The sequence below is a fragment of the Hylobates moloch genome, unplaced genomic scaffold, assembly GCF_009828535.3.
Source record: "Hylobates moloch isolate HMO894 unplaced genomic scaffold, HMol_V3 SCAFFOLD_4, whole genome shotgun sequence".
In the NCBI taxonomy this organism is placed as follows: Eukaryota; Metazoa; Chordata; class Mammalia; order Primates; family Hylobatidae; genus Hylobates; species Hylobates moloch.
In genome coordinates this window covers 37368569-37390956 of record NW_026652279.1, presented here as the reverse complement: position 1 = coordinate 37390956, position 22388 = coordinate 37368569, and the positions used below count along the sequence as shown (strand labels likewise).

At 42.5% G+C, this 22388-nt stretch overlaps 1 protein-coding gene across 19 annotated transcripts in view; it reads left to right on the top strand.

Annotated features, from left to right (window-relative positions):
* KALRN (kalirin RhoGEF kinase) overlaps positions 1–22388 on the top strand; it is a 695573-nt gene that overhangs the window by 294906 nt on the left and 378279 nt on the right. For all 19 annotated transcript variants that reach the window (XM_032149952.2, XM_032149957.2, XM_032149956.2 and 16 more), the window contains exons 9-10: positions 3209–3439; positions 19659–19781. In XM_032149952.2, the coding sequence (XP_032005843.1) occupies positions 3209–3439; positions 19659–19781 (354 nt within the window). The remainder of the gene's footprint in view (positions 1–3208; positions 3440–19658; positions 19782–22388) is intronic.

Genomic DNA, 22388 nt, shown 5'->3' with positions numbered 1-22388 from the left:
GTGACCTCAGGCAAGTTACTTAACCACTTTGAGCCTTGTTTCATCTATGAAATCAAAGTGGTAACACTTGCCTCATAGGACAGTGTTGAGGTTGTAAAGGTAATGCATGACAATTCACAATTGCAAAAATATGGAACCAGCCTAAATGTCTATCAACCAATGAAGGGATAAAGAAAATGTAATATAAATACACCATGGAATACTACTCAGCCATAAAAAGGAACAAAATAATGGCATTCACAGCAATCTGGATGGAGTTGGAGACCATTATTCTAAGTAAGGTAACTCAGGAATGGAAAACCGAGTATGGCATATTCTCACTTTTAAGTAGGAACTAACCAAACACCACCTGTTCCCCCAAACTATTTAAATAAATCAATCAATCATTGTACCCAACAAAAAATTTAAAAAAATAAAACGAAGGTAATGTATGTAATGCACTTGTCCCAGTGTCTGACAGTAATGAATATTAAAAAAATGGTAATGTATTCTGTCATTGTAGAAGGCATAATGAAGGACTTACAAGCCAAATCTGATCTCATCAGCTCTGATCCATATGGCTCAAAGCTTTCTGTCTTATAACAGAACTGTGCCTCTGCCCATGGGTGAAGAATCTTTAAATTTACTCCTTGCAAAATACAAATATAGAGAGTACAAATGAGATTAATATTATACTTCCACATATGTGAGGTGTGGGTGTAATTATACATATAGACACAATATTTCCCTCAATTAATTATCAGGCCTTAGCGTTGTGAGGATTAAACCTTCCCTCCAAGCCCACTTCGGAGGCCAGTGAGCTGTCCATGCTTCCTACAGATGTAGAGACTGAGGCAGAGGATTAGAGCTCATGCAGGGTGGATTTCTAGGACTTGGGCCTCCATCTCTAACTGCCCTACCCTGAACATAGCATGGTGCCAAAAGACAGCATTTGCTCAGAATTCCAGGAAGAGAGCTCTCTTGGGTTTCACTATAGGATATTTGTCTTACTTATGTCTCTGGTGGGCATCACTTCTGCATTATTTATAAGCTACTTCCCCCACCCCACTCCCCTGGCAGTCAATTATAGGAGATGGGGATGGCAGGATTGGGTGGGTGGTGGTGATTTCCTCTCCTGGCCTCTGCTGCACTCTACCCCAGCATCCCTCCTAACCACTCTGCCCTGAAAGCATTTCTGTGGCCCCATGGGCAGGAGTAACAGCTGCTTCTGTATTCCTGGACACCCATCCAAGCTATTATGAGGGACCAAAGGAGGGGTGAGGGGAGGATGCAAACCCGGCAAACAGCTTCATCATCAGAGGTGTGGAGATGGAAGCACACCTCATTCCCTACCTTGCTGTTGAGATAAAAGACCATTTTCATCTCCAAAAGCCTTCTTTTGGGGAAGACTCCAAGGCAACTTTGATTTAGTTGGTAACCAAATTTGGGGACTCAAAATTTCTACCAATTCCCAGTCATCCCTGTTTTAAATTGGAAAGCTGCCTGTTCTGTTGGGTACTTTGTCAAGCACAGGAGGGCCACAGGTGTTGATAGTATGATGTCATTTTCCAGAATTATTGATGCCTGTGATTGTGCCAGAACTCCAATGAGAAGAATGGCAGAGAGTGTCATCCCACTTTTCTCAGACTGTGGGCAAGTGTTGGGGAACCCAGGCATGTGGATGGTGTGTCCACTGTCTAAGTGTCCCAGCCTTTCTCTGCATGTTCTAGAAAAATGAGGATTGCACTGCTTTTCAGGAGAAAGAAGGGGCTCGTATAGAGCGAGAGCAAAGTATTTTAAAAGGATAAAGTCAAAAGAAAGAAAATGACAAGGAAATAAAGAGGATGGGAGAGAGATGATGATGATGATGGTTGTGTTAGTCTGTTCTCATGCCGCTAATAAAGACATACCTGAGACTGGGTAATTTATAAAAAAAGAAAAAAAAAAGAAGTTTGATGCACTCACAGTTTCACATGGCCATGGAGGCCTCACAATCATGGCAGAAAGGGAAGGAGGAGCAAAGGCATGTCTTACATGGTGGCAGTCAAGAGAGTGAGTGCAGGGGAACTGCCCTTTTATAAAACCATCAGATCTCATGAGATTTATTCACTAACATGAGAACAGCACAGGAAAAACCCACCTGCATGATTCATTTACCTCCCACCAGGTCCCTCCCACAACACGTGGTGATTATGGGAACTACAGTTCAAGATGAGATTTAAATGGGGACACAGACAAACCATATCAATGGTGATGATGATGAAGATAAAATTGGTAGCCAGTATCACTTGTCAGGCTCTATTCTAAATACTGTATGTGTGTTAACTTATATAATCCTCACCATGACTTTATGAAATATGTACATAATTATCCCTCCTTTACAGACAAGGAAACTGAGGACCAAGGAGGTTAAATAACTTGCCTCTTGTCACACATCTAGAATTTTAGAGCCAGATAGAGGAATTTGGGAAAGAAAGAGGAGGAGAGGATTATGGTGGGAACTTACATTGACTTCATTTCTGAAATGAAGTTATGCTGTCTGACCTGGTGTGAGTCAGTTAAAATATTTACCAAGCCAGGGCACGGTGGCTCACGCCTGTAATCCAAGCACTTTGGGAGGCTGAGGCAGGCGGATCATCTGAGGTTAGGAGTTCGAGACCAGCCTGGCCAACATGGTGAAACTCCGTCTCTACTAAAAACACAGAAATTAGCCAGGCGTGGTGGCAGGCACCTGTAATCCCAGCTATTCAGGAGGCTGAGGCAGGAGGATCGCTTGAACCCGGGAAGCAGAGGTTGCAGTGAGCGGAGATCGCACCATTGATTACACTCCAGCCTGGGGACAAGAGCAAGACTTTGTCTCAAAAACAAACAAGCAAAAATTTACCAAGTGCCTACTGTGTGCCAGGTACTGTTTTGGGCATTAGGGGGAGAGCAGCAAGTAGGTAATGTCTCTGCTCTCACAGAGCTGAAATTCAGGAGGGGAGAGAGTCTCACAGATAACTGGCCAGCACTCCAGCAACTCCCCCATCGGGGGATTCCAGCTGCTCTGCCCTCCCTCAGGCTGGAGGAGGGGCCCCATGGCAGGTCTGGCTGGCTAGGTGTCTGGATGTGGAATGCCTGAGATTCTCAGAAGGCCTAGTCAGGGACCCTCAGGTAGACACTTCCTGCTTCTCTATGTGCCCTGCCTATTACCTTTTTCCCTTAACTTAAACTTCTCTCTTTCCTGCAGGTCAGCCAGGATGGCAAAGCACTACTAGATGTGCTGCAGCGGCCCCTGAGCCCTGGGAACTCCGAATCCCTCACGGCCACAGCCAACTACTCCAAGGCAGTGCACCAGGTGCTGGACGTGGTGCATGAGGTGTTACATCACCAGCGACGGCTGGAGAGCATCTGGCAGCACCGCAAGGTGCGGCTCCACCAGCGGCTGCAGCTCTGCGTCTTCCAGCAGGATGTACAGCAGGTAACAGGCTCTGAGCCCTGGTGTCCATTAACCATTCTAGGAGGCAGACCGAGCTCAAGTCCCTGACCTAGGTGATCAGGCTTAGGAGAGCCCAGATTTATAGAAGGAAAAATGAAATTCAGCTCTCAACTGCTCCACAGAACCCTACCAAAACACGAAACAAAAACTGGACCTGTGAATTGCATGTTTCTTGCCTAAGTGACTTTATAGACTGGCCTTCTTGCCATGTGGTATTGGAAAGGGAGACTCAGTCTCAGGAACTGCAATTCCTCTTAGTTATATGGCACATTTTTCTTTTGTTTTGTTTTGTTTTTTGGAGACAGAGTCTCGCTCTGCTGTCCAGCCTGGAGTACAGTGGTGTGATCTTGGCTCACTGCAACCTCTGCTTTCTGGGTTCAAGCGATTCTTGTACCTCAGCCTCCCAAGTAGCTGGGATTAACAGTGTGTGCCATCACACCCAGCTAATTTTTGTATTTTTGGTGGAGACGGGGTTTCACCATGTTGGCCAGGCTGGTCTTGAACTCCTGACTTCAGGTGACCCGCCCGCCTCGGCCTCCGAAAGTGTCAATATGGGTTAGGATTAGAGCCAATATGGCACATTTTTCTTTTGGTGAGCTTGACCCACACTCAGGCAATGATTGCTAGACAGCTTGGGGGTGGGAGGTTATCCAAGCACTGTCAGGCTTGGACCCCACGTATGGTCCATCTGGGAATCAGGTGGCCTGCCAGAGTGAAGGTGAAGTGGGGTACAGGGACCTTCAGAGGATTCCTTGACAAGGTTGGACCAGGAAAATCAGATTTAAAACCTGGGCTGTTGTTCAGTGTATGTTTCATGATTACAGGTTATTCCTGACTTTATGTAGTTTTTTTGTGTGTGTGTGTTATGACATCAGTTGTGGCTTTTTCCTTTACCACTAATAATAAAGAAATGGTTATGTTTCTGACCGCAAAAGGACAGTCTTGCTACAAAAGCCCTTTCAGATGAAATAGCCCATTCTTTTCTCCTTGTACTTTCTCTGTTTCTGTCTTCCAGGGGACCCTGGGATCTTTGCTGGAGGACTAATATACTAGCGCCGGGGGAGCTGGCTGGGAGATGGGGACTGAGATCCAGGCTCACTGTTATCTCCCTCTTAGGTCACCATAGGAGAACTAAAGATGGGCTTAGTTGTCCTGGGATGGGCTCTGCAGAGCTGCAGAGGAGCTGCTGGGGTGGACGGACTTGTGTTCAAACACCTGTTTGACTTTTCTGTGGCTACCGTGTAACTCCAGGATTATACACATAAAATAACAATTCACTCTCCTTTCATTCTTTTGTGGTATCAATCAGGTATAATCCAAGTATAATCTAATTTATCTACTGTATTATATAATACAATGTAATCCATTGTATATTTCCAGTGTAGTGAAATACACATGGAAAATTGAGAGCCAACTGTACATGTCTTTGGGATATTTGTTCCCTTCACAGGTGTCATTAGAGGGGCCTCTGGTGCTGGGTGCCTGAAGTAGTCAGGCAGAGTGGAGGGAGAGTTGAGCATTCTTATCACTGACTGTGACACTGTCTGAATAGTGGGATAGTCACTGTGCAATCAGTCCCAGGAACAGATGGGCCTTCGAGCATGTCCCCACTTCTTGGGCTGCCATAACTCCCCTTGCAGAGTCCTCTTCTGACTGGAGCATCAATTGAGTTATCAGAGTCAACACCTCAGTCCCAGGAGAAATGGGCACTACTGATGTGCTGGCTGCAGTTCTGAAGCCCCTGTGGGGCCTGCTGGGATTGGAGAAGTAAGTGAATCAGTTGCCTACTCCTGCCATCTGGAGCTATCCTGATAAATATATCACTCCTGAGTACAGGAGAGCACAGGAGGCAGTCTATGATTGAGACAGAGTGAGGTACCAGCCTCTGAAGGCACAAAGGAGAGGCGTTGCTGTTTCAGTGAACTCTCCATTACTCTCAGAGATGATCTGGGCCATGAATTGTGCAATATCCATGGTGTCCTCTTTACCCTCATGCTGATTTTACAGCTGTTGTCCTGGAGAGCTGTAGAGGGGCTACAAGGAGGGTGTGTGAAAGGCCTCCCCAAGGGGAAGGTGGCATTCCAGACTCCAACTATCAGGGAACTGCTGTAATCTGACTTTTCTGTGGCCACTCTAAACTAAAGCTAAGAAAAAGTATAAAACCACACCTGTGGTTGTTCTGCATCATGCGTTTAAAAATGAGAGCCTTTCTGAAATTAAGACCCTGTCAGTTCATCACTTTCTTGTTTGTAAATCCATGAACATGAAATCTTTTTCCATTTATTTGTGTCCTCTTATTTCCTTCAGCAGTGGTTTGTAATTCTCCTTGAAGAGGTCCTTCACATCCCTTGTAGTTGTATACGTAGGTATTTTATTCTCTTTGTAGCAATTGTGAGTGGGAATTCACTCATGATTTGGCTCTCTATTATTGGTTTATAGGAATGCTTGTGATTTTTGCACATTCCTGAATTGTGCAAAAAATCAATTGCATTGATTTTGTATCTTGAGACTTTGCTGAAGTTGCTTATCAGCTTAAGATTTTGGGCTGAGACGATGGGGTTTTCTAAATATACAATCATGTCATCTGCAAACAGACAATTTGACTTCCTCTGTTCCTATTTGAATACGCGTTATTTCTTTCTCTTGCCTGATTGCCCTGGCCAGAACTTCCAATACTATGTTGAATAGGAGTGGTGAGAGAGGGCATCTTTGTCTTGTGCCAATTTTCAAAGGGAATGCTTCTAGCTTTTGCCCATTCAGTATGATATTGGCTGTGGGTTTGTCATAAATAGCTTTTATTATTTTGAGATACCTAGTTTATTGAGAGTTTTTAGCATGAAGGGGTGTTGAATTTTATCAAAGGCCTTTTCTGCCTCTATTGAGATAATCATGTGGTTTTTGTCATTGATTCTGTTTATTGGATGGATTATGTTTATTGATTTGCATATGTTGAACCAACCTTGCATCCCAGGGATGAAGCCGACTTGACCATGATGGATAAGCTTTTTGATGTGCTGCTGGATTCGTTTGGCCAGTATTTTATTGAGGATTTTTGCATCGATGTTCATCAGGGATATTGGCCTGAAATTTTCTTTTTTTGTTGTGTCTCCAACAGGTTTTGGTATCAGGATGATGCTGGCCTGATACAATGAGTTAGGGAGGAGTCCCTATTTTTCTGTTGTTTGGAATAGTTTCAGAAGGAATGATACCAGCTCCTCTTTGTATCTCTGGTAGAATTCGGCTGTGAATCTGTCTGGTCCTGGATGTTTTTTGGTTGGTAGACTATTAATTACTGCCTCAATTTGAGAACTTGTTATTGGTCTATTCAGGGACTCAACTTCTTTAGTCTTGGGAGGGTGTGTGTGTCCAGGAATTTATCCATTTCTTCTAGATTTTCTAGTTTATTTGCGTAGAGGTGTTTACAGTATTCTCTGATAATAGTTTATATTTCTGTGGGATCAGTGGTGGTATCCCCTTTATCATTTTTTATTGTGTCTATTTGATTCTTCTCTCTTTTTTTCTTTATTAGTCTGGCTAGTGATCTATCTATTTTGTTAATCTTTTAAAAAATCAGCTCCTGGATTCATTGATTTTTTGAAGGGTTTTTCATGTCTCGATCTCCTTCAGTTCTTCTCTGATCTTAGTTATTTCTTGTCTTCTGCTAGCTTTTGAATTTGTTTGCTCTTGCTTCTCTAGTTCTTTTAATTGTGATGTTACAGTGTCAATTTTGGATCTTTCCCACTTTCTCCTGTGGGCATTTAGTGCTATAAATTTCCCTCTGAACACTGCTTTAGCTGTGTCCCAGAGATTCTGGTACGTTGTGTCTTTGTTCTCATTGGTTTCAAAGAACTTCTTTATTTCTGCCTTAATTTCATTATTTACCCAGTAGTCATTCAGGAGCAGGTTGCTCAGTTCCCATGTAGTTGTGTGGTTTTGAGTGAGCTTCTTAATCCTGAGTTCTAATTTGATTGGACTGTTGTCTGAGAGACTGCTTGTTACTATTTCCATTCTTTTGCATTTGCTAAGGAGTGTTTTACCTCCAATTATGTGGTCAATTTTAGAATAAGTGTGATGTGGTCCTGAGAAGAATGTATATTCTGTTGATTTGGGGTGGAGAGATCTGTAGATGTCTGTTACATCCACTTGGTCCAGAGCTGGATATCCTTGTTCATTTTCTGTCTTGTTGATCTGTCTAATATTTATAGTGGGGTGTTAAAGTCTCCCACTATTATTGTGTGGGAGTCTAACTCTCTTTGTAGGTCTCTGCGAATTTGCTTTATGAATCTTGGTGCTCCTGTATTGGATGCAAGGAAACCCAATGCACCTTTTGTTTTTTATTCTCCCCTAACTCTTCTATCTTCCATGTATGTAAAAGGGCTACTTTCAGGCCCAGATACACCTGAATTGTGGTGGGAAGAACAAGGAGTCACTAGATTCTTGCTCTTTCTGGGAGATGCAAATTTCATTCTATCTTTTCTTAGCTAGACCAACTGTTTTCAGAGCATCCCCTGCAGGCAGGCCACCTTGTTTCGCCTCCCCTTCTTCCTCACTCTCCATTTTTTGCAAGAATGAGTCTATCTGATAGCAAATCCTAGACAGACCACACTCTTTGGTAGAACAGTAGGTAGGATCTGTGAATAAAACACAAACACAGGAATAGTCTCCACTGATTGTTTAAATCAAATAATTCCATGTTTTTGTCTTTTAGTGTGACTTTAACTCTCCCACCCCCAACTTCTATTTTTTAATTATAAAGTAATTTAGTTTTCTGTAACAAATAAAAAATATATCAGTTGACAGAGGCTGAGCACGGTGACTCATGCCTGTAATCCCAGCACTTTGAGAGGCTGAGGCAGGAGGATCACTTGAGGTCACAAGTTCAAGAGCAGCCTGGCCAACATGGTGAAACCCCATCTCTACTAAAAATACAAAAATTATGCAGCTGTGGTGGCATGCACCTGTAGTCCCATCTACTCAGGAGGCAGAGGCAGGAGAATTGCTTGAACCTGGGAGGCAGAGGTTGCAGTGAGCCAAGATCGCGCTACTGCATTTCCAGCCTGGGCGACAGAGCAAGACTCCGTCTCAAAAAAAAAAAAAAAGAAAAAAAAAAGAAAAAACACGTCTATAAAGTGTTTTGGCACACCTTCTGTGTGCAAAGCCTTGTGCTAGAAGTTTGTGGTCTCTGCCTTTGAGAGTAGACACATACACCCAAGGATATATTAATGTTACACAGCTATCTATGTTCAGAGCCAAAAACAACCAAACAACAATGAGCTTATTAGAGTCAGGGCAGAGAGAGTTCCCTCTTGTTGGGGTGTGCTTTGCACTGGTCCTTGGAGCACAGGAAGGGGAGATGGGGGTAATATTCTTGGGAAAGACCAGAAAGCAGAGAACTAAGTTATAGGCAGGGCACAAGGATGAGAAAGTCTAACTGGACACCTACTCGTGGCAGCGATAATGGAAGGTGAGGCTGGAAGGGCAGGGAGTGGTCTTGTTGGTGTGAGTAGGTCAGTGACACATTTGAGGCTCCTATGTCTTGTTTTTAAGCAGTATGATCAGGTGAACTAGGGAAGGGCAGTGATGTCAGAATATATCTGGCTTGGTGACTTCCATTCTGAATTAATAAAAATTAACATTCATTTAAAGTCCATAGTTCCTGTACTACAAATAGCTTGTACCTGCTTCCCTCAGTTTTTCTGAAGCCTCAGGTGGAAAATTACAGCTTTTACTATGTCAGCGGTAGTTTGCCAAAGACTATCTCAAAGGGATTTGACTGTAATTTTCTAAAAACTCCAAATAGTCAATCTTTTACTAGCTCGATTGACCATAGTCTCTTAATCATACTAAAACAGTTTGGTCATTGTATAATCCAGCCGACAGTTTTGCATAATAGAAGATGAGCACTTCAGGTTGCTCTCAGAAGGAGTAGTTATTAAAAAAAAAAACTGACCAGAATGATGTCAGGTCTAGAAACTAACTCTTCCTATAAGAAAGAAGGATTAAAACATCTAAAAAGGAAAGGGTCAGGGCATATTCTGCACCTCATTAGATCAAGGAATGCACTCATGGGGGAACCATGTGTGCAACAGGTTACTTGATGGGCACATTGAGAAGGGGATTCAAATATCAGAGCGATGGTTGGAGTCCAACCCTGAGATTTTGTTACTGAAACTAAATGTGTCTTTGGAAGTCATATTGTTCAAAGCTCAGGATTCATCACCTTTATGAGTAAATATGATTGAATATCTAATCTCTTCACTTGGCTTTTGTTTAATCTTCCATCACTGTGAGGCAGATGATAGTTTTGTTCCTGTCTTTCTGATGGGGAAATTAAGGCTTAGAAAGGTTAAGTACACTTGCCTAAGGTCATGCAGCTAGTGGTAGATCAGGGATTGAATTCCAAGTTCACCTAATATCAAACTCCATCCTCTTAGCCTCTCTACTATGCCATATACCCTATGATGGGTGATGGGAATAAAAGACACAGATCATGCCCTTGAGAGGTTTATAATTTAGTGCTAGAGTATCACTGATCAAAGTGTCCTGATCAATTACTTGGTCCCACAGGATGAGACTTGCCTAACATCATATAGCTGCTGACAGCTGAGATTGATCCTCAAACTACCTGTCCGGTAAGATTCAAGATGATAGTCCTACTCATACCCCAAAACACTTTTCCATATGCTTTCTCTATAGCTATTTATTACTAACACAAATTTCCCCAAAACAGACACTACCCATTCTCATTTATTTTTCACAGTCATAATTATGTTAACTTAGCATTACTGATGCTATTCTTTGCAGCATATATCTTGAATAATATCCATCTGCCCTTGGTCATAATTAGCAGTTTTAAGGTTCTCAAATAAGTTTTTTGATGGCGATAATATAATCAGTCAGATATTTTTCAAGTAGATAATAGGTGATTCTTTGGGCAGAGTGGGTGCCCGGAAAGAGCACAAGGCTGAGACTCTGCTGAGTTGGTGCAGATCGAGAGGGAGGCTCCTGCTTGCTGGGGTTGCTTTCTGATTGAAATGAAGAGAGGGAGGAAAACATTCCCGTTTGCCTTTTTAGTGTCTCTGATCTTAGAGGAAGCACTCCATCCCTTTCCCTGTGGTAGGAGGCTAGTACAGAAGAGTATGGGTTCTAGTCCTCTCCATGTGTTCCCTAGTCTCTGCAGGGCTGGGGAATGAGCTAGAGGCTTGCCTCTTGCATGCTCACACCCTTCCTGCCAGGAACCTCATAGGCTCCTAGTACCTCTTCTTCCTGGTTCCCCATTTCCCATACTATACCCCAGCCACTCTGTTCTCTGCCCTATTTTCCTTCTTGCCTCTCTTCCCTTCCCCACCATGGGCTTCTCCCTTGGTGTTTACTTCGGTATTTATTTTGATTTTATGAATGCAAACTCTGTCCTGACTGAAGAGTGGTCCTTCCACAATGAGCACCTGGGTACCTCATCTGGCAGGAGTAGGAGGCTAATGGGGCCTGGGGAGGCAGTGAGAAGTCTCTTGCCAGGAGATACTGAAACTCAGGGCTTTATTGATCCACAGCACTTTTTAACATGTTTAATGTCCTCAATTCCTTTTTTATTGTTATATTAACAAGTGATGAGACAGTCACCATCTAAGGTATCTTTTTTATGACAATCCCTATCCTTAGCATGTTCTTGATCTCAACATGCTAATTCTGGTGCCTTGAATACTAGGCTAAAGGATAAAGAACTCACACATGATTATTGACGAGACGCTGTTGAAGGATTCTGTGCAGAGGAGACATGTAATCAGAGTAGAGGTTTGAGGAAATCTAGTGCCAGTTTGGGGGCTGAGTTGGGGTTGGGGGAGACTGGAAACCATAGGCATGGTGTGTGGCCATACAGCATGAATGAGGGTAATGGGCAAGTGTAGGTTTGAGAGCTTTTATGGGAAACAAAATCACTAAAAATTATTTTCCATTTGTTACAGAAAATGAGGGAGGCATCACATGTGAATATGTAACTATATTTTTCAAAGTGTGATCCTTGGACCCCTGCATTAAAATCATCTGGGCATAGTGGAGGACTTTTTAAAAACAGATTATCAGGCCCTGTTCTACATTTCTTGATTCAGAATTTGGGAATGAGATAGAGCCTATAATTTAAAAAGAACCCCAGGTGATTCTTAAGCATTCTGAAGTTCGAAACTGCTGGCAAGAGTTTGAAGCCTTAGTGTTAAAAAGTATAGTGCCTCCAGAAACAGACAGCAAGGCACCAGGCAGAGGAGGTTCTCTCAGAGAGGTGAGAGGACCCAGCCTCTGCTCTGCTGGGAGGGGACGGGTGCAGGTGGGCTGGGGCTGAAGAGGCCCAGGGTTAGGGGCAGCTGAGACTTCGGGTCTCTGGACCCTCAGCTGGCTTCCACCCAACTTCAGGTCTGCCAGGAGACAGGATTGCAGCTCTCAGTGGAAGCACAGTCCGTACACCTGCTAATGAGTTTCTGCTGAGCCCTCTCAGAAGAATGATGGCTTCTCCTGCCATAGCAAGACATTTATTTTGATCATACTTGTTCCAAAGAGCGGATGGAAAATGAGTTGCTGGTAATTGGGCATTTCAAGTGGTGCGTGCGTGCTCTCCATTTGCAGCCGATGGGGAGCTGGGTGGTACAGGCTGCTTAGGAGCTGCTCCCCTTCAGAACTAGTGCTTAGTGTGCTGTGTGAGGAGACAGAAATAATGATGTGGTAGACTCTCCTGAGTGCTCTTCACACTATGTGTACTTGAACCTTTAACAGAACAAAATGTCTTGTAGATGCCTGATGGCATATAAATGATCCTTAATTTACATCAGAATAATGGCTTTCTAAATGTAGGGGGCTGAGGGCTGAGAGGTAGGAATTAAGAGAGGATAATTCTTTAGTTTACCTAAAACATCAAGCATCTTCTTGTTTTACCCTGTGGATCAAATTATGACACAAACTGAATAACCCATTTCAAATAAGATGACTTATCAGAGAGAACCAGGTGAGGGATCAGAGAGGTGAGATTCTGATTCCACATATGTTTGCAAAACGTCTCCATTTCTTTTCATGGGTTTTGTTCTTCCCACTCAGGAAGTTTTCAAATTATATTTGTTATTCACTTACCCATGTATTCAGCAAATACTCTGAGAAGAACACAGCAGCAAATCAAATGAACCCCCTGTTTACATAGAGCTTACAGTCAGGGGGGTGGAAATAAAACAGAACCCAAACCAAGCAAGTATGCCATGTGTCATATGGTGATAGCTGGTGATGAGTGAGTGGAGAGCTGAATGAATGAGCAATGAGGACGTGTTTAAGAACAGGTTCTGGGACTGGGCACTGTGGTTCACGCCTGTAATACTAGCACTTTGGGAGGCTGAGGTGAGCGGATTGCCTGATCTCAGGAACCCAAGACCAGCCTGGGCAACATGGTAAAACCCTGTCTTTACTAAAATACAATAAAATTAGCTGGGTATTGTGGTGTGTGCCTGTGGTTCTGGCTATTCAGGAGGCTAACACATGAGAATCACTTGAATCCAGTAGGTGGAGGTTGCAATGAGCCATTATACTCCAGCCTGGGTGACAGAGTGAGACTCTGTCTCCAAAAAAAGAAGAAGAGGTCTGGCACATGGAATGGTACTTACAAAGTCCTTAAGACCAGAGTGGTTTCCCATGAGCTCAGATGCATTCATGGCCACTATACAGAGATTATTTGTTAATAATTCTCTTCAAAAGAACATTTTCCAGCCGGGCATGGTGGCTCACACCTGTAATCTCAGCACTTTGGGAGGCAAAGGCGGGTAGATCACCTGAGGTCAGGAGTTCAAGAGCAGCCTAGCCAACATGGCAAAACCCCATCTCTACTAAAAATACAAAAAATTACCCAGGCATGGTGGTGTGTACCTATAATCCCAGCTACTCAGGAGGCTGAGGCAGGAGAATCGTTTGAACCTGGGAGGCGGAGGCTACAGTGAGCCAAGATCACGCTACTGCACTCCAGCTTGGGCAACAGAGAGAGACTTCATTTCAAAAAAAAAAGAAAAAGAAAAAAGAAAAGAAAAGAAAATTTTCCCTTCTCCTTGGCAGTTAGAAAAGACTGTCTTCTGTGCTGAAACGCATTGCATCTTGATTGTATGCTGGTTAGAATAAACACAATTAGATGAGGCAGAAAGGGGATGATTAGGGAATTATGCATAATGGCTGTTAGGTTAGCTTTCAAATCTAGTTGAGGATGTGAGCATCTCTTTTGGAAAAGACTGTTCTTGGAAAAGACTACTTTCTGGTTGAAAAGTCAAGACAGAGAAAAGAAGAAGATCTTTACAAGCTGTTACAAGACTGACTGCCTGCTATAGTGGCAAGGAGCCTGGGCTCACCTGCGTTGTTATCATTCCTGAATGGAGTGGCAAAATTCCTCTCAAGATGAGCAGGGCAGGGACCTCGGCCACATATGCACGTGGCAATTCATGGCTATAAACAGTCATTGTGTATCTTCCAAGTGCAAGATGCAGGCAATGATGCTGTGTGGTAGAGGAGAGGGAAGGGTAGCATACAAATGGTGAAAAACCCATGCTCTTTACATCCCTCTAAGAACTAACTACCTGCCAAGTGGGGCAGTGGAGAAGGTGGAGATGCACAAAGAGAGAACTTTGAGTGCAGACTGAGATAGAGTTACAGTGGGAGTGTAGAGCAGGAGATGTTCACTCCAAAGTTCTGCATTAGAGGGGTCAGTTTGAGTTCAGTTCAATTAAACATGTCTTAAGCAACCACTCTGTGTTGAGTACCACACTCTGTCCTGGGAGTACAAAGAGGTTGGAGTTTAGTGTGAGAGACAGGCCTGTGGGCAATAATTGTAGTTTCAACAGAATAAGAGAAACACCCACTCCAGCCTGGATGGGTTATTAAGGAGTTAAGGCTTTCCATAGCCAATGATTTTGAGGCAGAGCTTAAAGGATAAGTAGGAGATAGCCTGGAAAGTGGGTACTCAAGAGGAAAGGATATGGAAAATGAAGGGAAAAACAGAGCAAAACTTAGGAGATGAGAGGCAGCTTTTAGGGTGTTGGGGGGTGAGGCAGGAACTCACTAGAGGTGGGGTTAAAAGGGGGTAGAGCCAAGCATAGGGGACTTTGTATGTCAAGGTAAGGGGCTGCTCAAAAAGTATACCCCGGTGAAAAGCCCTTTTGAGAATGCATGGGTTAATTTCATTTAAGTCTGAGGGTATGCCTTTATTTATTTATTTATTTATTTTTATTTGTATAAATATACGGAGTCCAAGTATAATTTTGTTATATACATAGATTGCATAGTGGTAAAGTCAGAGCTTTTAGGATATCCATCACCCAAATAACATATATTGTACTCATTAAGTAATTTCTCATCACCCACCCCCTCTCCCTTTCCAGTGTCCATTGTCTAGCACTCCACACTCTGCATCCATGTATATGCATTATTTATCTTCCACATATAAGTGAGAACATGTGATATTTGTCTTTCTGTGCCTGACTTGTTTTACTCAAGATCATGGCCTCCAATTCCTTCCATGTTGCTGCAGAAGACATTATTTCATTCTTTTTTATGGCTGAATAGTATTCCATTGTTGATATATACCACATTTTCTTTATCCAGTCATCCATTGATGGACACTTAGGTTGAAGTTATGTTTTTAAAATGGATGTGGTATTCCTAACTGTTTTATTATTGGAATTCAGCTAGATTAACAATTTATAATTTATTTTTAAGCCTTAGTGTATAAATTACTTCTTTGAAACTAAGGGCACATCTTTCCCAGAATCTGATTGACAACCATTATTGAGTACTATTTCCCATTCCAGTTCAGGGGCACAAATCACTGTCACTTATGCCCCTGAGTATCCCTTTCCATAGTCATTCTCAGAACAAGAGTGTGAGCATGGAAAGGGAAAAAAATCTTAAGAAAAAAAATATGTTATGTCTGTGCTACCCCTCATAACTCATTCACTCCTGTACCAGTGACTAGTTCTACCTTCCACTCAGTTATTCAAGACATGCCCCTGGGGACCAGTCTTACCACCTGCCTCTCCGTCTCCCCCATAGCCAATTACCAAGTCCTAGCAATTCTTTCCCCCTGCCTGTCTATCTATAGACACTGCCATTGGCCTTGCCTGGGTCACCATCACCTCTTGTCAGAATTTCTGCCTCCTGTTTTCCCTTCTCTACTCTTGCCTTCTCCAGTTTATCCTCCACAAAGCAGTCAGAGCAATATGTACATACATTTGTTTGAGACAAGGTCTCACTCTGTTGCCCAGGCTGGAATGGTGATATCACAGCTCACTTCAGCCTGGAACTCCTAGGCTCAGGGATCCTCCCTCCTCAGCCTCCTGGGTAGCTGGGACTGCAGGTGTGCACCACCAGGCCTGGCTAATTTTTTTGTATTTTTTGTAGAGACAGGGTTTTGCCATGTTACCGAGGCTTGTCTCAAATTCCTGGGTTCAAGCAATCCACCTGCCTCTGCCTCCCAAAGGGATAGGATTACAGGCATGAGCCACTGCACCTAGTCAGTCAGAGCAATAATTTTTAACTGAAAATGAAAAGTGTCTTTATCCTCCCTGCAGCCCTTCAGTGGCTCTTAGGATGAACACTGGATTCTCCCATTCAGCACACCAGGGCTCACCACAATCTGGTCCTGCCTTTTCAGGGTCCATTTCCTACTTATCCCCTATGCAAGCCATGCTGGTCTATTCAATTCCTAATTTGGTTAAATCCTACTCTCTCTCAGATCTCAGCTAAACCTCACTTCTCCTGAGAAACCTTCTGTGACTCCCCAGAGAAGATGCATTTGGCTGTTGACGCTTTTCACCTTTGCAATGAATGATGAATTGTGTGATTTAGTGTCTAGTGCTTGTTAACCCTATAGACTGAGTTCTCAGCATCAGGCCATACCTGCCTTGTTTACTGCTGCACCCCCACCTCCAGAGCTGCTCTAGTGCCTGGCACTGTGGCACAATAAGACTATTAAATAAATATCTGAATATGTGAATACTTATATACCCACACATGCTTCTCTGCTGCCTGACAAAAACAAAAAGATAAAACCTCCAAAGTTGGAAATGCTCAAATACCAAATCAGAACCATTGATAAGTGTGAATGACTATCATGCTGTATACCCTATGGTTGGTAATTGAGTATTTTAAATATGCCTTGTAGATGAAGAGAAATTATTCAGGAATAAGATTATAAGGAGTACCTTGATGGGTGCTTGTACTTAGGTAGAGTCCAGGATTTGACTAGAAAGTCAATTTATTCTTTAACCAATGATGTTCAGATTCTGGGGCCTTGTTCATCTTAATGGAACACACTAGAAACTGACAAATATCCAGAATCTCAAGCCACACATAAATTTATAGCATGTAATATAATTGTCAGGCACTGCTGGTGCCTGCTCAGGAACATGTTTCTCTGCTGCACAGGATCTGCATGGAAAGTCAGATTGCACTCCCAAGGTTGGAGGACATGGAATCAGGGTCCAGACAGTGTGTGGTCTAAACACGTGTATCACAATGATGGCTCTAAATGAACTGTCTGAAACAAAATAGTCAGAAATTAGAATCTTTAACAATACTTCATATATTGACTATGTTTATCTAGCCTCAAGTACTTTTTCAGTCTGGATTACTAAAGTAATTTTGTTAACTTCCTAAATTATTTGCTTTTTGATTTGTTAAATTGATTTCTGCATAGCTCCTGAACTTCCGTCGAAATTGCACATATTTTCCCTACAGCTTCAATTCTAATGGCAGAAATTGGACTAAATGATGACACTAGAGCATCACAGAGCAATCAAAGTTATGTTAAAATGAAGTAAAAGCTTCTCAAATATGAAAGAAATAGGTTTTTAAGTGATGAAGGCATAGCCAATTAAGTAAAACTAAGTGTCACTAACTAAAAATAAATTGACATTTTAAAGAAAGCAAAGTAACTTAAAAAGGAAACAAATTGCCTTTAAAAAAATATTAAAAAGTTGTGAAATCGTTTCTGGGGAGTGCAAACACTGTATGTGGGTGAACTAGTAGATGAAAAATATTCCTCTTCAACCAATTTGCTTCAGAATAACCAATTTTCTTAAAGCTAGAGATAAAAAATGAAATAAAACAAAAATCATGAAAACATTGCCAGACAAGCAGGTCATACTTAAGTGCTCAAAACTAAATTTAAAAAATTGTGGTCTGAAAAATCTGTTATAAATTCCAACACATTCATAAATGACCACTGGTAGTTATTTTATATGCAAAAAATTATCCTCAAACCTCAATTTGTTTTCAAAAGGGATTGATGGAAGTTTATGCATTAAAATCCTAAAACTTCACTATACTTGGCACCTAATATATGGGAAACTTTGTGACTACAAGCATTTGCCTTTGACCTTGCATGCTGAAGCACATAACTCCCGTTACAATACAGAATTGTGAGATCTAATTGTGGCAAGCCAAGTAAAAATACACTCTCCTGATTTTTTTGGTTGAAGTTCCACCGTAAGTAATTCTAGAGAAATATAGGCTCTTCTAAGAGAGGAACATGTAAAGTTCCTTGCAGTGCTGCCTTTCAGTGTTTGCAAAAGGTAAAAATCCAGCACTACCACAATTTCTTTTTAGGGCTGTGCCTCCAGAATACTTAAAATGTGTATGTTGCCAGAACATATTATAAAGTGTTTACAACCTCCATAGATAATATTTAGATGAATTCATTTTTTATTTATAAAAAACTTTTTTTCTTCATGATAATGGACAATTACTCCACCTGTCTTCATTAAGTGGATATTTGTTAAGCCTCATTTTTATATTCATATGTACCTTTCTCTGAACTAGCACAATCACGATGTGGGCTTTGTGATCCTGTCACCAAAGACTTTGAAAATGTTCATACCTTGCACACTGCAGATATTAAAATATCCCAAATGTCAGAGAACTCCCATGCCTGTAGTCTATGGAATGATTTGGTTTTACCTCTGTTTGCTACAGGCCAATCCGTTTGAGACACAGGAATGAGTTAAACCATCCTTTTAAATAGACCTAGTTCATCTAAACCATTTTCCAGTAAGTTTTTCCAAAATCTGGAAAGGCTAGTACATCATTAATCAAATGTTTAGTTAATGGTTAATATTGCAGGCAGTGAGTGGGCTCACTTGAGTTTTAGCAGGATCTATAACAGGTGTGTCTATGCTGTAATTCTGATTTAATTGTGGTCACCTGATTTACTGAGCGCCAACTCTTCAGAGATCAAAAGATGATCTCTGGATGTACACATTTTTGTTAGGCCATCTGCAAGAATGCAAAATGGGTATTAACGGCTTTCGTCCTCCCTGCACGTCAAGGCTTTTACTAAGGGATTTCCATCCTGCCTCTCAAGTGCCCCTCAGGAAAACTTGTTTTCCACCCTTCTTAGCATCCCCTCTCTCTCACCCCTCCATTACCCAGGCTTCTCTGTTCCAGTGTCTCTAAATATCAAGGAAACTGTCTTAAAGCCAAATCACTAGATCTTTAGCCTGGAAGAACATGAAGTCTCCACTGTTTCCCAAGAGACTCAGATATTAAAGGACTTAGGATGCAAACACTTTAATTTATTTGTTTGTTTAGTTGGTTGGTATTGATTGGAGGAGGGAGATGGAAAGAAGTCAGAGGGGGCTGTTGTCCTAGTGGTCAGATATCATGGGCATCTAACTGGGGACTGACTACCCTGGACTTTGCTTTCAAGATTAGGAAGGGGAGTCCCAGGAGCACAATGAGGCAGGAACCCCATGACTGGTCGCCATTGCTGTTTGTGTTCTTATGGCAGCGTGACAGATGAGTAATGAGGGCCAAGATACTGCCCAAACTGCTACTACCTAATTTCCTGCCAATATCTTTATGTGATTGGGTAGAAGTGGTGAGGGAGTTAAATTGTGCCTGATGGTCTGTGTAGCTTGTTTAAAATAATGAACTAAGAAAATGGAAAAAGTAATGGAAGGATAATATGGATATCAAAAAGGATAAGTTGAATTTAGGTAAGGGTGGGACTATCATATTGCCAATGACAGTAATGAAATCCCATGGACTCACAGTGGATTGACCATTTCCACCTGAACTACTGCTTTACAACTGGGATGGGATATGGAAATGGTTAGGACTCTAGCAGTTGCACATGTTGTCATGTGCCTTTCCTTCTGCTAGGAAGTCATTGTTGCTGTTATCCTTCTTTGACCAGGTGTTGGACTGGATTGAAAACCATGGTGAGGCCTTTCTCAGCAAACACACTGGAGTTGGGAAGTCCCTACATCGAGCCCGGGCCCTGCAGAAGAGGCATGATGACTTTGAAGAGGTGGCTCAGGTGAGAAGCTGTGTGTTTGTGTGTGTGTGTGGGTGTGTGTGTGTGTGTGTGTGTGTGCGTGTGTGTGTCTAGATGAGGGAAACCAGGGCTTTTGCTTTGGTGTTTGGTGAGGCATGCTGGGTTGATAACCTGTGGCTGCTGGGCTGCCTTCCTACCTGATGCAAGGAGTCCTTTGTCTTCTTTTGGATTCTAGGTGAGTGGTAAAATAGATGCCCACATTTATGGTCTTTCAAAAAAATCTTCCTGCTGGTGTGATCTAAAAATGCCTTGTCCACAAGGTGGTGCTAGCAGAAGGGAATGACATTATTAGATTCCTCATCACCCCAGGGCTACTGCTTATGATTGTCACTGCCGGTGAGTGAGAGCTAAAAATCAGGCCCAGGTCTATTTACAAAGCCACATACCTTCCAGGACCTGGAGAAATAGGTGGCACCTGCTCACCAGCCATGCGCTCACAGGGCTGAATGTGCCCAGAGAACCTGCCTTGGTGTCATTTGTACAATATTTAAACTGCCATTTATATAATGTTCAGTCTTTTAGCTGAGCTGCACACCTGATCCAAAAAGGGCACCATTTTTGAATTTATACAAAGATGTTGTATAACAGGCCCTGACCATTTGTCTAATAGTATAATTGTTTTAAAGTGTTTTTGTTCAGAGCCTCCACCTCAAAAATGTTATCTTAACTCTGTTATATTTCTGCATTGGGGAGTTTTCCAAATGGGTCCTGAAAATTTTCATTTTCGAGATGAAATACTGCTCTCCAGTTATTTTATCAGGTGTAATCAGCTGCCATGTGAAACAAAATAATGAAGAATAAGGCAGGGAGGGTACCCATATGGGACAGAGGGGTGGGTGCAGCTGAAGGAGTGAGGATGACAGAGCTAGGTTTTGCCATATCACTGCTTTAGCCAGAGCTGACTTCGATCCCACCAGGCAGACAGCCCTCAATGTGGGCCCCACTTTGGGCATTGTACAGAGCCCTAGGCCTCACCCAGGGAGGCTCCCAGCCCCAGACAGACTATGTGCTGTGGATGCAAAAAGAGATGGCATGTCAACAACCAAACAAGAACAGGAAAGTCATGGAGCATTACTGCATCTCTAGGGGAGCTGCAAGCATATGCTGAAAAATGAGAGAGGCCTTATAGGAGCCAGAAAGACCGTGTCAGTGGCGACCTGAGCCCACGGAATATGGGTGGATTGGACCCAACCTGTGGGATAAAGAAAGCCTCATATGGAACCCTTGTGCAATGTTGATGAGAATGTAAAATGGTGCAGCCCCTATGGAAAACAGTGTGGAGGATCCTCAAAAATTAAAAATAGAAGTACCGTAAGTCCAGCAATTCCACTTCAGGGTGTATCCCTAACAGAATTGAAAGCAGGGACTCAAACAGATTTTTTTTTTTTTGAGACAGAGTCTCGCTCTGTTGCCCAGGCTGGAGTGCAGTGATGTGATCATGACTCACTGCAACCTCTGCCTCCTGGGTTCAAGTGATTCTCCTGCCCCAGCCTACTTAGTAGCTAGTATTATAGGTGCCTGCCACCACACCTGGCAAATTTTTTGTATTTTTAGTAGAGATGGGGTTTCACCACATTGGCCAGGCTGGTCTCGAACTCCTGACCTCAAGTGATCCATCTATCTCGGCCTCCCAAAGTGCAGGGATTACAGGCATGAGCCACCGTGCCCAGCCATCAAACAGATATTTATACACTCATGTTCACAATATTCAAAAGGTGGTAACACCTCCAATGTCCATTGACGGATGCATGGATAAACAAAATGTGTTCTATTCATATAATGGCATATTATTTAGCCTTAAAAAGGGAGGGAATTCTAATATATGCTACAACATGGAGGAACCTTGAAGACATTATACTAAGTGAAATAAGGCAGTCACAAAAAGGACAGATATTTTATAATTCTACTTTTACCTAGAGTAGTGAAATTCATAGAGATGGAAAGTAGAATGTTGGTTGTCAGAGGCTGGGGGGAAGGGAGGAATGGGGAGCTATTGTTTAATGCAAGCTTATCCAGCCCATGGCCCATGGGCTGTATGTGGCCCATGATGGCTTTGAATATGGCCCAACACAAATTGGTAAACTTTCTTAAAACATTATGAATATTTTTGCAATTTTTTTTTTAGCTCATCGGCTATCATTAGTATATTTTGTGTGTGGCCCAAGACAATTCTTCTTCCAATGTGGCCCAGGGAAGCCAAAAGATTGGACACCCCTGGTTTAATTGATAACAGAGTTTCAGTTTTGCAAGATGAAGAGTTCTAGAGATGGATGATGGTGATGGTTGCACCACAACACTGTGAATGTACTTAATACCACTAAATTATACACTTCAAAATGGTTAGAATTGTAAGTGTTATATTGTGTACATTTTACCACAATAAAAAAAAGAAAGCCTCATAGCCAATGAGGACCTTCTGCAGAATGAGGTGGACTTTGCCAGTGTAATAGACACAGGTCCCAATGCACCTTATGATGGACAAGATGCAGCACAGATCCACAATATCTGGCCCTGGGTCATTCCTCTCTAGGCTGTTAAGGGGCAAAGGATGGGAGAGGGCCACAAGTATCCCCTGACTGCTGAGAGTGG